This window comes from Xenopus laevis, chromosome 7L (genome assembly GCF_017654675.1).
Source record: "Xenopus laevis strain J_2021 chromosome 7L, Xenopus_laevis_v10.1, whole genome shotgun sequence".
NCBI classification, from domain to species: Eukaryota; Metazoa; Chordata; class Amphibia; order Anura; family Pipidae; genus Xenopus; species Xenopus laevis.
Window position 1 is genome coordinate 113,023,780 of NC_054383.1, and position 14,051 is coordinate 113,037,830.

Below are 14,051 nucleotides of genomic sequence, written 5' to 3' on the forward strand. Positions count from 1 at the left end.
CTAATGCTAGAAGAGCCGAATTTCCAGTTTGAGAAACGGAAATTCGGCTCTTTAAGTACCAGGAGCGGCATTTTTGCCGCCCCTGGTACCTAGTGTGGCGCTGCCGCCTGATGCGACAGTCTCAAGTCGCCTCATTGGAGAAGCGCCCCTGGGGGTATATTTATCAAAAAGTGAAGTTAGAGATCACCCAGTCCGCTAGAGTCAAATACTGCCTCTTTCCATCCATTTTTATGGCATTTTTAAAGGCGTATTTATCAAACGTCGAACTTTCAGATGCCACGACAAACTGTGTTTACAGACAGTGGTTTTTGGAAGGATTTCTGTGAGTGACAAACATTATTTTTGAGTTGTTGCAATATTTGCCCCTCCCCAGTCATCCATTCTGACAGATCCACACTTATTGGCATCACACAACAATTTCCGATCTTTTGTTGCCCCGTCCCAACTTTACTTTAAACATGTTGCCAGAATCAAATTCAGAATGAGCAGTTATTTTTCAGACAACAATAACATTTCTCACTTTCAACATTTGATAAATTGTAAAATTCTTTGCAATTAAATAGGGTTTAAATGATTTGCAAATGATCCCATTCTCTTTTTACTTACAGAGTGTCTCAACTGGGTTGTGATCATAAACATAATGTTTTGCCCAATAAATGAGAAGGACGTTCTAAACAACCTTCCAGTGTTCATTCATTAAAACTTTTCAGTGGTTATATTGATATTGAAGACATTATCTGCCTGTCCCTTTCTATTCTTTGCACTGGTGGTTTTGATATTAAAACAATTTAACAGAAACCAGCTGGTAACCAAAAATGTGGTGAAGCATACAAGGCATTCTTAAGGAAAGGAGTCTTAGCTGGAGCAAAGATCCTACATTGCTACTTTGGTTCAACAGTTAAAACCAGGAGTGAAAGGAACGGACAGACACATACTTCTTTTCAGTTGCAGTTACATTTACAAATACGCTATTAACATTTTGTTTGAAATACCCTAACATGTTTTCACCCCTCTGTTTGTGTCCTAGGTTTGTATGCCCATTCTACTGTGTACCACGAGGGAACCGATGCCTTCTATGTGTTTGGTGGGCAGAGATTTCATGTCGAGGCTGTGATGGCTTCTGCTGAACTATACAGCTTGTATTATCCCAATCTTACCTGGAGCCTTCTTGCACCCTCTCAAGGGAGAAAGGTAATACTACTTGTGATGTCAGGCACATACACAGGGGCCTTTTTATTATGTGGTAAAAAATAGCAGAATATTCACCAGACATCGACATATAAAAAATGTCTTAAAAATGGCATCATTTTTTTACATGCTTTTTCTTCCCCCAGAAGCAGTGTAACATAATGGCGGTACATCTGCTGTTCGCATGGTGTAACATAAGCACACCTTGATACATTTGCCATTTATTTTACACCACTTTTTCTGCATATTTAGTTTTTCACGTCATAGTCCTATTGTTGCATGGTTTGCAAAGTGCATGTACGTACGAGTATTCACCGTGTGGTTTCCCAGGGTCTCCTGTGAGTGAAGGCTGTCCATGTGGGCAGTCCCATCCATTGTAAATCCTAGAATTCATGTCTTTATAGCTGTATACTTGATGTTGTTAAATGCAGAAACCTGTTATACTGATGTTTATAGTAAAATCCTGTTTGCACACTTCCCTAATTGACTCTCTAGTGAAATTCCTGACCCGTTTTTACTTGCAGAATGCTGCTATAGGTCCTAATTAGTATAATAAAGGTTTTATAGGTTTTTAATTATCCCACATAAATACTAAACCAGTTATATTGAAATAGCTGAAGAAAGGAGGTTCCGCCTAAATATTCGGAAGGGTTTTTTTTACAGTGAGAGCTGTGAAAATGTGGAATTCTCTCCCTGAATCAGTTGTACAGGCTGATACATAAGATAGCTTTAAGAAGGGGTTGGATTGCTTTTTAGCAAGTGAGGGAATACAGGGTTATGGATGATAGCTCATAGTACAAGTTGATCCAGGGACTGGTCCAATTGCCATTTTGGAGTCAGGAAGGAATTCTCCCACTCTGAGACAAATTGGAGAGGCTTCAAATTGGGTTTTTTGCTTTCCACTGGATCAACTGGCAGTTAGACAGGTTAAAAGGTTGAACTTGATGGACGTGTGTATTTTTTTCAACCCAACTTACTATGTTACTATGTTCTTCTATACATGGTGAACCCCACAACCCTGCTAAACTCTGTCTAGTGGCCTTATGCTAAGGGCACATGGAGCGTAGGCTCCGCTGCTCTCAGCCTGCAAACTTTTTCCAGGCTGAGAGAAGCAGATCCATTCCGTGCTCATTTCCATTTACCTGAACTGCTTCCACTTGCTTGCAGTCACACTCGGTGGAGGCTAGCCCGAAAATGGCTGCTTTTGCGTTTTTGGGCTGACCTTCGCTCCACTGCATTAAATTGCACGCAAGTGGATCTTATTCATATAAATGGCACAGCTCTCAGCCTGCATATTTTTTTGCAGGCTTGCAGGCTGAGAGAAGTAAAGCCTATGCTCCATGTGCCCTTGGCCTTACTCCTACCCAGGATATCGTTTATCTAAATGGTACTGGTACAGTATGTTTGAAGCAAATACTCCACGTTTACAAGTGCAGGGCAACAATGAATTTTAATTAACTTTATAAACCCGTCATTCTTTTTGTCATGTGTCCCCTAGCATTTGGAGGCATGAAGGTTTAAGGGATACTGCCATGGGAAAAAACATTTTTATCAAAATGAATCAGTTAATAGTGCTGCTCCAGCAGAATTCTGCACTGAAATCCATTTCTCAAAAGAGCAAACAGATTTTTTTATATTCAATTTTGAAATCTGACATGGGGCTAGACATATTGTCAGTTTCCCAGCTGCCCCAAATCATGTGACTTGTGCTCTGATAAACTTCAATCACTCTTTACTGCTGTACTGCAAGTTGGAGTAATATCACCCCTCTCCCCAGCAGCCAAACAAAAGAACAATGGGAAGGTAACCAGATAACAGCTCCCTAACACAAGATAACAGCTGCCTGGTAGATCTAAGAACAACACTCAATAGTAAAAACCCATCTCCCACTGAGACTCCTTCAGTTACATTGAGAAGGAAAAACAGCAGCCTGCCAGAAAGCATTTCTCTCCTAAAGTGCAGGCACAGAGGGTTCAGAGGGCAGTTTTTTATCATACTTAGTATGTGCATCCCTAGCCTAACTTTTTTTTTTGTGTTCACTTTGGTAGCCCTTATCTCACTTTTTCCACGTTGCTGCCATACTAAGGGATACAATGATCGTGGTTGGTGGACGCACTGAGCAACAAGAATACAGCAATCATATTCTCTTCTACCAGATCCACTGCAATTCTTGGATACGCCCCAACCGAAGCGGTGAGTGGAACGAGATTTAAATGCAGTGTTGGGATGTAGGACATTGAGCATCCTTGTGGGAGCCAGATAAAGAACAAAAAATATTTTATTTCTGCTTTCTCTTCTTAGATATGGTGTTGGGAGTCCCCATGAACAAATCTATAGGCCATACTGTAGCAGTTGTTGGTAGCCGGCTATATATCTCTGGAGGATTTAATGGTGTGGCACTAGGACGCATGGTGACCCTCACTGTACCCTCAGACCCCTGCCTGTTGTTCAGCACTAATGTCACCTGCAGCCAGAGCTTGGGCAGTTGTGTTTGGTGCCAACACAGTTGTGTATCTGCAGATACTGCTAATAGGTAATGTATACTATCCCTACAGACTAATTTAATTGAGGGTTCTCTTCTTGTTTGTATTGTTCCTATCAGGAACATTATTTAACTAGTCCATATTTTAATTTTGATTCTTTGTTCCAAGGAGTGGATGCCCCCTACCCATCACATCTTGTTACCCTTTACCACGGTCAGCAGATGATTGCAGGAGGTTGAAGACTTGTAGTGAATGTCTGGCCCAGCACCCTCGCTCAATGAGTGCCCAGCTTTCAATGGTAAGGGAGCTGTAGATAATTGTTGTTTGCAATTGATCCTTAGCATGCAGCTCAGATTCAAAAGCAAACCGTTATGACCCATGTAGTCCCCCTGAAGTCACTGATTGGTTACTGCCTGGTAACCAATCAGTGGAAACCAAGAGAGCTGAAAAGCAGGAAGTAGTGGTCTGGCTATTATGTCCAGCCTTTATAGATTACATTTTTGGCTAACTAGTTATATTAGAAGCATTTTTTATTTTGCACAGCCTATCCATTTACCCAGTTTTATAAAATACGTTAATAATATGTTAACTGGCTGCGAAGCTATCTGGAAATAGAATCCCAGGAACAGCAATGTAACTCCTTTATATCTTCCCCCCCCCCCCTTAGGGCTCCCCGCGCTGTAAGTGGTGCACAAACTGCCCAGAGGGGGCCTGCATTGGCAACGATGGAAGCTGCACCTCTGAAAATGACTGTCGAATAAACCAGCGTGAGATATTCTTGGCCAGTAACTGCTCTGAGATTTCATGTGAAGCATCTGACTGCCACAAATGTACCGCCTCAGGGAAGTGCATGTGGACCCGGCAATTTAAGCGCACAGGTGAGACTGGCGGGAACATTACACTCCAAGTGTGTTTTATGCAGGGTTGGAATGGTGAGTGCAGGGCTCACCAGGGCTGCTGCCCCAGGGTTCCCTGAAACCCCCAAGGGGCACCCCCACACCCCCCTACCGGGGCCATTTCCACTCACTTTCCCCCTCCCCATAGCGCACGTTGATTAAACATACCGTCAGCGAGTTGGGAAGGTATATCAGCATTTTGAGGGAGCGCTGGCGAGGTCCGGGTCCGACCTACACACACACAAACTTGTAATTAATAACGCTCTCCTTGTCTCATCTTCCAGGGGAGACACGCCGGATTCTCAGTGTACAGCCTACTTATGACTGGACCTGTTTCAGCCACTCGTTGCTGAATGTATCTCCAATGCCGGTGGAATCATCTCCTCCTCTTCCCTGTCCAACTCCCTGTCACAATCACAGCATGTGTCATGATTGCCTGAGCTCAAAGGGTGCTGATGGGGGTTGGCAGCAGTGCGTTTGGAGTGTAGCTCTTAGTCAGGTATTGCCATGTAAAACACAGACGATGTTTGAAAGCAGACATCTGATTGGTTGCTATGAATAACTGGACAAGATTTTACAACTTTTTACATAGTGTAACTCTGAAGCAGTACAGCCACATGAAGTGCATTCTTATCTCATTTACGTCTTTGTTGTTTGTTATATGCCTCTCACTATCTTCTCTCTCTCCATACAGTGCATGAGCCCCACTTTCCTGCCTATGCGATGTGCTGCAGGTGCCTGTGGCCGAGTCCTCAGCGGTACAGAGAGCTGTTCCCCTTCCTGCTCCCGTCACACTCACTGCGCAGCCTGTATCCAGCACCCCCGCTGTGGATGGTGTGCCCGACGAGAGGGCAATGGGGAAGGGGAATGCATGCAAGGGGGCCTCAGTGGCCCTACAAAAGGTTAGAACTTGTGTATATTTTTGCAAGGGTGTGAAATTCTGGGTATAATTACCAGATTTGCTTTCAACATGAACAGGAAATGAGTTTGAGTTTGTGGCAGCTTGGTTTTATGCGTAATAGATCTTGCCAGACTAACTTAATTTCTTTTTATGAGAAGGTAAGCAGGGACCTCGATTCTGGGATGGCAGTGGATGTGATTTACTTTGCTAAAGCATTTGATACAGTGCCTCACAGAAGGTTACTGGTTAAATGAAGGATAGTTGGCTTGGAACATAGTATTTGTACCTGGATAGAGAACTGGCTAAAAGATAGACTACAAAGAGTGGTGGTAAATGGAACATTTTCTAATTGGGCCAGTGTTGTTAGTGGAGTACCGCAGGGCTCTGTACTAGGTCCCTTGCTTTTCAACTTGTTTATTAATGACCTGGAGGTGGGCATTGAAAGTACTGTTTGTATTTTTGCAGATGATACTAAATTGTGCAGAACTATAGGTTCCATGCAGGATGCTGCCACTTTGCAGAGTGATTTGTCTAAGTTGGGAAACTGGGCAGCAAACTGGAAAATGAGGTTCAATGTTGATAAATACAAGGTTATGCACTTTGGCAAAAATAATATAAATGCAAGTTATACATTAATGGCTTGCGAGTTTCCTTTAATGAGAAGGATCTAGGGGTTTTGTAGATAAGTTGCCTAATTCTGGGCAGTGTCATTCTGTGGCTACTAAAGCAAATAAAGTTCTGTCTTGCATAAAAAAGGGCATTAACTCAAGGGATGAAAACATAATTATGCCTCTTTATAGGTCCCTGGTAAGGCCTCATCTGGAGTATGCAGTGCAGTTTTGGACTCCAGTTCTTAAGATGGATATAAATGAGCTGGAGAGAGTGCAACTAAATTGGTTAGAGGGACGGAAGACTTAAATTATGAGGGTAGACTGTCAAGGTTGACAGAATGGCTTGGATGATTTCTTGGACAGACATAATATCTAAGGCTATTGTGATACTAAACTCTATAGTTAGTATAGGTATGGGTATATAGAATTTATGTGAAAATAGGGAGGGGTGTGTGTATGGATACTGCGTTTTCATTTGAAGGGGTTGAACTTAATGGACTTTGTCTTTTTTCAACCCGATTTAACTATGTAACTATGTATGTTGCCTGCTGATTTATTGCTAGAATTGGAGCACATCTTCTCCGGCATGTCTATCCGGCTTGCTGTCTTCCATCAGTTGTTAAAATGCAACTCCCTCCAAGGTTACAGCCCTGGTCATCAACAGTACACACATAGGAGTATATTTATCAAAGAGTGAAGTTGAAGGTCGCCACAGTCCTCTAGAGTGAAATTTTGCCACTCTCAATTCATTTCTATGGGTTTTTTAAAAAAATTATTCATCAATGGGTGAAAGTGAAAGTTCATCCTTTGATAAATACGCCTTTCAAAATCCCATAGAAATGAATGAAGAGTGGCGGAATTTCACTCTAGCAGACTGTGGCGATCTTTAACTTCACTTTTTGATAAATATACCCCACACTCACTGATCACTTCTATTCAGCAAAATAGCGATTGTATCAGGAAATCCCAAAAGGGCATTAAACTACAACTCCCAGGCTTCCATAACAGCTGAAGAGTTTACCTTCACTGCCAATCTTCAGCTCACTGTTTGTATTGTTCTGGTACGGTAGTCTATGATTACAAAAGGGACCCAATTAACCATCGTATTTATTGGCCGTCTCTGCAGGGGAACAGTGTTTCTCTGATGATTCTGACTGGGCTTTCATGTCTTGCCCCCCTGAAAACGAGTGTCTGAATCAACATCATGACTGCAATGAGACCCAGAACTGCAGTGACCTGCCCAATGGGTTCAAGTGCACGTGCAAGAAAGGATACACTTTACACAAGTGAGTATAAAGATAATATGGGTGTTGATTTTCTGTTCTATCTCTGTTGTCTCTGTTTCTTACTGTTTCACATTGTTCTGTTCTTATGTTATTAATACACTAAGAAATGCACATTTGCTTTGCAACATCATCTTTCCCATGCAGTGTGACAGGACTGTGCCGCCCTGTTTGTGATCATGGCTGTGTCAACGGGACTTGCGTGGAGCCTAACAGATGCCGATGTGACTTTGGCTATGTGGGAGAGAACTGCTCTGTGGCCTGTCCTTGCAATAAACACAGCAACTGCTTGGGACTGGGGGCTGAGGACAAGTGCGAGGAATGCCGCAACAATACCATGGTGAGAGAACAATATAAGATGCAACAAAACACTTAGCTTGAGTAGATCATGTGCCCTCACATTGACATTGCCCTTCTCACTCCGCACATTCCTATCCTTTCAGGGTACACACTGTGAGAAATGCAAACCTCTGTTTGTGGGTTCAGCAATAAATGGTGGAACATGTAGATCGTGCTTTGATTTTTGCCGTGGGAACAGTGAGGTGTGCCTGAGACGGGAGGAACACGAGATGGCCTTGAGGGAACCTGAGACATATCTATTGGATCCCAGATCGGTGAGTATGAATCAGGGGGGCTTAATTGGTACAAATGCAGTGAACACTGATGTTCTGTAATGAATGATTTTACCTCCACATCAGCACTGATCTGCAATAAAGAGAATTTGTACCTAGCTTATGGCCCAGTTTCCTATGCATTCTAGTACCATCTTCCTGGGGACATCCTGGCACATTATTTCATATCATCAATGCTGATCTAGCAGCAGTCTGTAGAGTTGCTATAACTGAAATAGAAAACATACTTTTTAACAAGGGGGGCAATCACTTTTTCACACAGGCCCATGTAGATTTGGAGTTTTTTTTCTCCCTTAATAACGTAAACCTTCATTTAAAAACTGCATTTTGTGTTCAGGGTGGGTGGTGGACACATTGTGAACAGACCCAAATTTTAAGAAGCTACCCAAGTTCTCTGACATGGTGGGCATAACAGGGAAAATAACTTAACTGTGGTTTATCACACCTGAGTTCAATTTCAAAAGTTATAAAGCCATTTCTAAAGCTTTGTGACTCCAGCGAACCACAGTGAGAGCCATTATCCACAAATGGCAAAAACATGGAACAGTGGTGAACCTTCCCAGGAGTGGCCAGCCGACCAAAATTACCCCAAGAGCGCAGAGACAACTCATCCGAGAGGCCACAAAAGACCCCAGGACAACATCTAAAGAACTGCAGGTCTCACTTGCCTCAATTAAGGTCAGTGTTCACGACTCCACCATAAGAAAGAGACTGGGCAAAAACGGCCTGCATGGCAGATTTCCAAGGCGCAAACCACTTTTAAGCAAAAAGAACATTAAGGCTCGTCTCAATTTTGCTAAAAAACATCTCAATGATTGCCAAGACTTTTGGGAAAATACCTTGTGGACCGACGAGACAAAAGTTTAACTTTTTGGAAGGTGCGCGTCCCGTTACATCTGGCGTAAAAGTAACACAGCATTTCAGAAAAAGAACATCATACCAACAGTAAAATATGGTGGTGGTAGTGTGTTGGCCTGGGGTTGTTTTGCTGCTTCAGGACCTGGAAGACTTGCTGTGATAGATGGAACCATGAATTCTACTGTCTACCAAAAAATCCTGAAGGAGAATGTCCGGCCATCTGTTCGTCAACTCAAGCTGAAGCGATCTTGGGTGCTGCAGCAGGACAATGACCCAAAACACACCAGCAAATCCACCTCTGAATGGCTGAAGAAAAACAAAATAAAGACTTTGGAGTGGCCTAGTCAAAGTCCTGACCTGAATCCTATTGAGATGTTGTGGCATGACCTTAAAAAGGCGGTTCATGCTAGAAAACCCTCAAATAAAGCTGAATTACAACAATTCTGCAAAGATGAGTGGGCCAAAATTCCTCCAGAGCGCTGTAAAAGACTCATTGCAAGTTATCGCAAACGCTTGATTGCAGTTATTGCTGCTAAGGGTGGCCCAACCAGTTATTAGGTTCAGGGGGCAATTACTTTTTCACACAGGTTTGGATTTCTTTTCTCCCTAAATAATAAATAATAAAAACCCTAATTTTTTTAAAAACTGCATTTTGTGTTTACTTGTGTTATCTTTGACTAATAGTTAAATGTGTTTGATGATCAGAAACATTTTGTGTGACAAACATGCAAAAGAATAAGAAATCAGGAAGGGGGCAAATAGTTTTTCACACCACTGTATATCTCCCTGTGCTTCAGGCTATGGTCATAATAGAGGTATGGGATCTGTTATTTGGAAACTCGTTATCCAGAAAGATCCAAATTACAGAGAGGCCTTCTCCCATAGACTCTGTTTTAGTGAAACTTTTAAAAATGATTTTGTTTTTCTCTGTAGTAGTCAAACAGTACCTGGCAATTGATCCCAACTAAGATATAATTTAACCTTAATGGAGGCAAACCAATCCTTTTAGTTTTAATATAAATTCGGAGATCCGAAATTATGGCAAGCTCAGCATCTTGATAACAGGTCCCATACCTGTAGCAGTGATGAACAGGGATACATTGTTAACAAGCCCCGTTTACAGCCTATATGTATTAGTTACATTTAATATTTAATAATAATATAAATATTGGTAAAAGTGTTTTAATGCATTTGATTTATAGTATTCTTATATAATAATGGCACAGTGCATAAGATAAAATTGTCCATACACAGGCCAATATTAAGGTTACCTGACTCACTCAGTCCACATATATTGTGCTCTAAAGTAAATCTATGCCCTCTTAACTCTCCCTGTCTTTCCAGGTCTCAGCGTGGGTTTCCCAGGGCCCCACAGAAGATACAGCTGTCTGTGTCAACTGCCAGAATAACAGCTGTGGCGAAAAGTGTGATCAGTGCCTGCCAGGTTACTTCCTTTTGGATAAACGTTGCACAAAGTAAGTTGGTCTATCAACATGATGTTCTGTAGTAATATCATAACAGTATTAATTTACTTCAGCTCATCCCAGTAATCATTTAATGCAGCTCATCCGAGTAATAATTTAATGCAGCTCATCCCAGTAATAATTGAATTCAGCTCGTCCAAGTAATAATTTAATTCAGCTCGTCCCAGTAATAATTTAATGCATCTCACCCCAGAAATAATTTAATGTAGCTCATCCCATTAATAATTTAATGTAGCTCATCCCTGTAAAAATTTAATGCAGCTCATCCCAGTAATAATTTAATGCATCTCATCCCTGTAAAAATTTAATGCAGCTCATCCCAGTAATAATTTAATGCAGCTCATCCCAGTAGTAATTTAATGCATCTCATCCCTGTAATAATTAAATGCATCTCATCCCTGTAATAATTAAATGCAGCTCATCCCAGTAATAATTTAATGCAGCTCACCCCAGTAATAATTTAATGCAGCTCATCCCAGTAATAATTTAATGCAGCTCATCCCAGTAATAATTTAATGCATCTCATCCCAGTAATAATTTACTGCATCTCATCCTAGTAATAATTGAATTCAGCTCATCCCAGTAATAATTTAATGCAGCTCAACCCAGTAATAATTTAATGCAGGTCATCCCAGTAATAATTTAATGCATCTCATCCCTGTAATAATTTAATGCAGCTCATCCTAGTAATAATTTAATTCTGCTTACCCCAGTAATAATTTAATGCAGCTCATCCCAGTAATCATTTAATTCAGCTCATCCCTTTCTCCACTTCACATGAGTAAACTGAACTTGGAAGATAGTCATTCAGTCCTTATTATACAGTTTAAGACCTTAATCTGCTCATCTTCAATTTTATGCCCATAATGGGAGATTAGGATGATAAGAATGAATGATGGGTATGATTTGGACTGTCTGATAATAATAGAGTAAGTTTGGAACATTAAGCATATGAGTATATTTATAGTTTTTTATAGTTGTTTTTTTACTCCTCTTTCTATTCAGGCCCTCTCATATTCATATTCCAGTCTTTAATTTAAAACAGGCATGGCTGCTAGGGTCATTTGCAACCCGGAGAGCTGCTGAGTAAAAAGCTAAATAACTTAAAAACCACAAATAAAAATGAAAAACCAATTGCAAATTGTCTCAGAATATCGCTCTCTACATCATACTTAAAGTTGATTTAAAGGCGAACAACCCCTTTAAATAACCTCTGTATGTCTAAAACGATGTTGCCTGTTCTTCTCAATTGTCTTCTGACTGCCAAGCTCTGGTGTGTATCACCTGCAGCCCTTCCATCTATTTTGGTATGTTTTGTCCTGACTGTTTGTCTGTTTGTTCCCTCAGTGACTTACTCTCTTGTGTGTTTCTGTTTTTCCCAGATGCCAGTGCAACGGACACGCAGATACATGTAGTGAGATTGACGGCACTAACTGTCCCTGCAGCAATAACACGGAAACTGGGAATTGCCAGAACAGCCCACAGAGTGAAAAGAAAGACTGCTACAAATACCAGGTTGGTAGAGCTCATTCAGCAACACTTATACGAGAGATGAAATCACTAAGCATTGTTTATTACACACTGTGTATACAGTTATACAATTGTAATCAGTGCTTAATGTCAGGTTTCATCAATGGAGATGATCCATGCTTATTTAGTGCATATTCTGTGTTCATAATTTCATCTTTTTCTTCAAGTGATCTTGTGTTATTTGAATCTGTCTTACAGTGTGCTAAATGCAAGGATTCTTTTCACGGTAACCCAGTGAATGGGCGCCAGTGTTATCGCCTGATGACTGTGGAGCAAGAGTATTGCTTTGATCCTACATCCCAGAGCAACTGCTTTCATGAGCCCAACATCCAGAATCTTCCACTTGGACGCACAGTGTTCTTTGGGGTGCAGCCCAAATTCACTAATGTCGACATCAGGGTCACGGTTGATGTGACCTTCGGTTGCGTTGACGTCTTTGTTTCCACCTCCTATGAGACTTTTTCTGTTGAAGTGGATCCACTGACAGGGGTTCATGGAGTCCGTGTGCATCACAGCCAGTCTGACCTGGAAGGACATATTGGCCCGGAGCCCCTGACTGCTGCAGCCAATGGAAGCTTAGGACGTGCAGTGGGTAAGGTCAACTGGCTGCGTGAGGAGAGACCTCATGGACTGATTACTTATATCACAGTGGGCAACCAGCAGACTGTACTCATTGTACGAGGAGTCAAGGACCGCGTGGTTATTACTTATCCCCATGAGCTGCACACTCTAAAATCCAGCCGCTTCTATCTGCTGCTGCTGGGGAACTCAAGCAATGGATCCGGGGAGTCTCAAGGACTACTGTTCTTCCGACAGGACCAGGCACACATCGATCTCTTTGTTTTCTTTTCCGTCTTCTTCAGCTGCTTCTTCCTCTTCCTCTCAGCCTGTGTTTTACTTTGGAAGGTCAAGCAGTGGCTGGACGTTCGCAGGGAGCAGAGGCGGCACCTCCAGGAAATGAGCAAGATGGCCAGCAGGCCGTTTGCCAAATTAACAGTGTACTTTCAACCAGACGTGGAACCGTTAAGTGGTTGCCATTCAGGAGGGCCGATTCTACCATCGCTTCCTCATCACCACCACCACCATCATCACCATCACCATCGCTCCAAGCCAAGAGTAAAATCATATGATCCATCTGCTCCACAACCTCCATCTCTTCGCCACTCAGACCCTTTCCTTTCTCAGTTATTGGGTTACACTTATTGCAATTTTAGAGTGGGACCAATCACGCTGGAGCCCACAGACGATGGTATGGCTGGGGTGGTCACACTTCTCTTGCAACTGCCTGGGGGCACCCAAGCACCCAACAGGGCCTGCTTAGGCTCGGCGCTAGTCACCTTGCGTCACAACCTGCAGGAATACTGTGGTCCCAGCCATGTAGTCAGCAGCTCCAGAAAGGGGCTCCTCAGTCACGAGAACCTGACTAGCATGTCTCTTTAAGTGCTGAAGGAGAAGCAGCAAGAGAGGACTGATATAAATTATAATAGATGATGGTTTTGGATTGATGTGCAAGAGGGGACTCATGTTTCATAAGATGAACTGTTTTCTTTTTTTTTTGTTTTAAGATGTACAGAACAAAGAACTGCGCCAGATTCCATGCAACAAAGTGTTTGCAATGAAATGTAAATGTCAGTTTTATGTGGGAGGGTCCTTGATTTGTTAGGGTTATTTATGATGGCTTAGTGCAATGATACTTTTTTTTTTTTTATTGGGGGGGTGGGATGGGGAGAATTCATGGAACTCTAAGTTCTGGTGCAAAGGGAGAAAAAATTTGTTTGTAGACGGCTGAACACTAAGGTATTCATTTTCAACAGAAATGACTGTTACAGAGCAGTGTTCCTGCTTAATAAACATGCTCCACACCTTCTCCGAAATATTCTAATCAATGCATGATTGCTAAGGTAGTTTGGACCCTAGCAACCGCATTGCTGAAACTGAAGAGCTGCTGAATAAAAAGCTAAATTACTCAAAAACCACAAATAATAAAAAATGAAAACCAATTGCAAATTGTCTCAGAATATCCCTCTCTACATCATACTAAAAGTTAATGTAAAGGAACAGTTCAGTGTAAAAATAAAAACTGGGTAAATAGATAGGCTGCACAAAATAAAAAAATGTTTCTAATTATAGTTAGTTAGCCAAAAATGTAATTTATAAAGGCTGGAGTGACTGGATGTCTAACATA

The 14,051-nt window shown here is 41.8% G+C and overlaps 1 protein-coding gene across 2 annotated transcripts in view; it reads left to right on the forward strand.

Moving 5' to 3' along the window:
* megf8.L (multiple EGF-like-domains 8 L homeolog) overlaps positions 1–13,733 on the forward strand; it is a 37,246-nt gene extending 23,513 nt beyond the window's left edge. For both annotated transcript variants that reach the window (XM_018226307.2, XM_018226308.2), the window contains exons 31-43: positions 1,028–1,191; positions 3,237–3,381; positions 3,490–3,721; positions 3,840–3,969; positions 4,339–4,549; positions 4,852–5,066; positions 5,262–5,469; positions 7,206–7,365; positions 7,510–7,702; positions 7,806–7,976; positions 10,197–10,327; positions 11,719–11,851; positions 12,065–13,733. In XM_018226307.2, coding sequence (XP_018081796.1) covers positions 1,028–1,191; positions 3,237–3,381; positions 3,490–3,721; positions 3,840–3,969; positions 4,339–4,549; positions 4,852–5,066; positions 5,262–5,469; positions 7,206–7,365; positions 7,510–7,702; positions 7,806–7,976; positions 10,197–10,327; positions 11,719–11,851; positions 12,065–13,306 — 3,335 coding nt within the window. In that variant the 3' untranslated portion in view covers positions 13,307–13,733. The remainder of the gene's footprint in view (positions 1–1,027; positions 1,192–3,236; positions 3,382–3,489; positions 3,722–3,839; positions 3,970–4,338; positions 4,550–4,851; positions 5,067–5,261; positions 5,470–7,205; positions 7,366–7,509; positions 7,703–7,805; positions 7,977–10,196; positions 10,328–11,718; positions 11,852–12,064) is intronic.
* Positions 13,734–14,051: the final 318 nt, after the last annotated feature.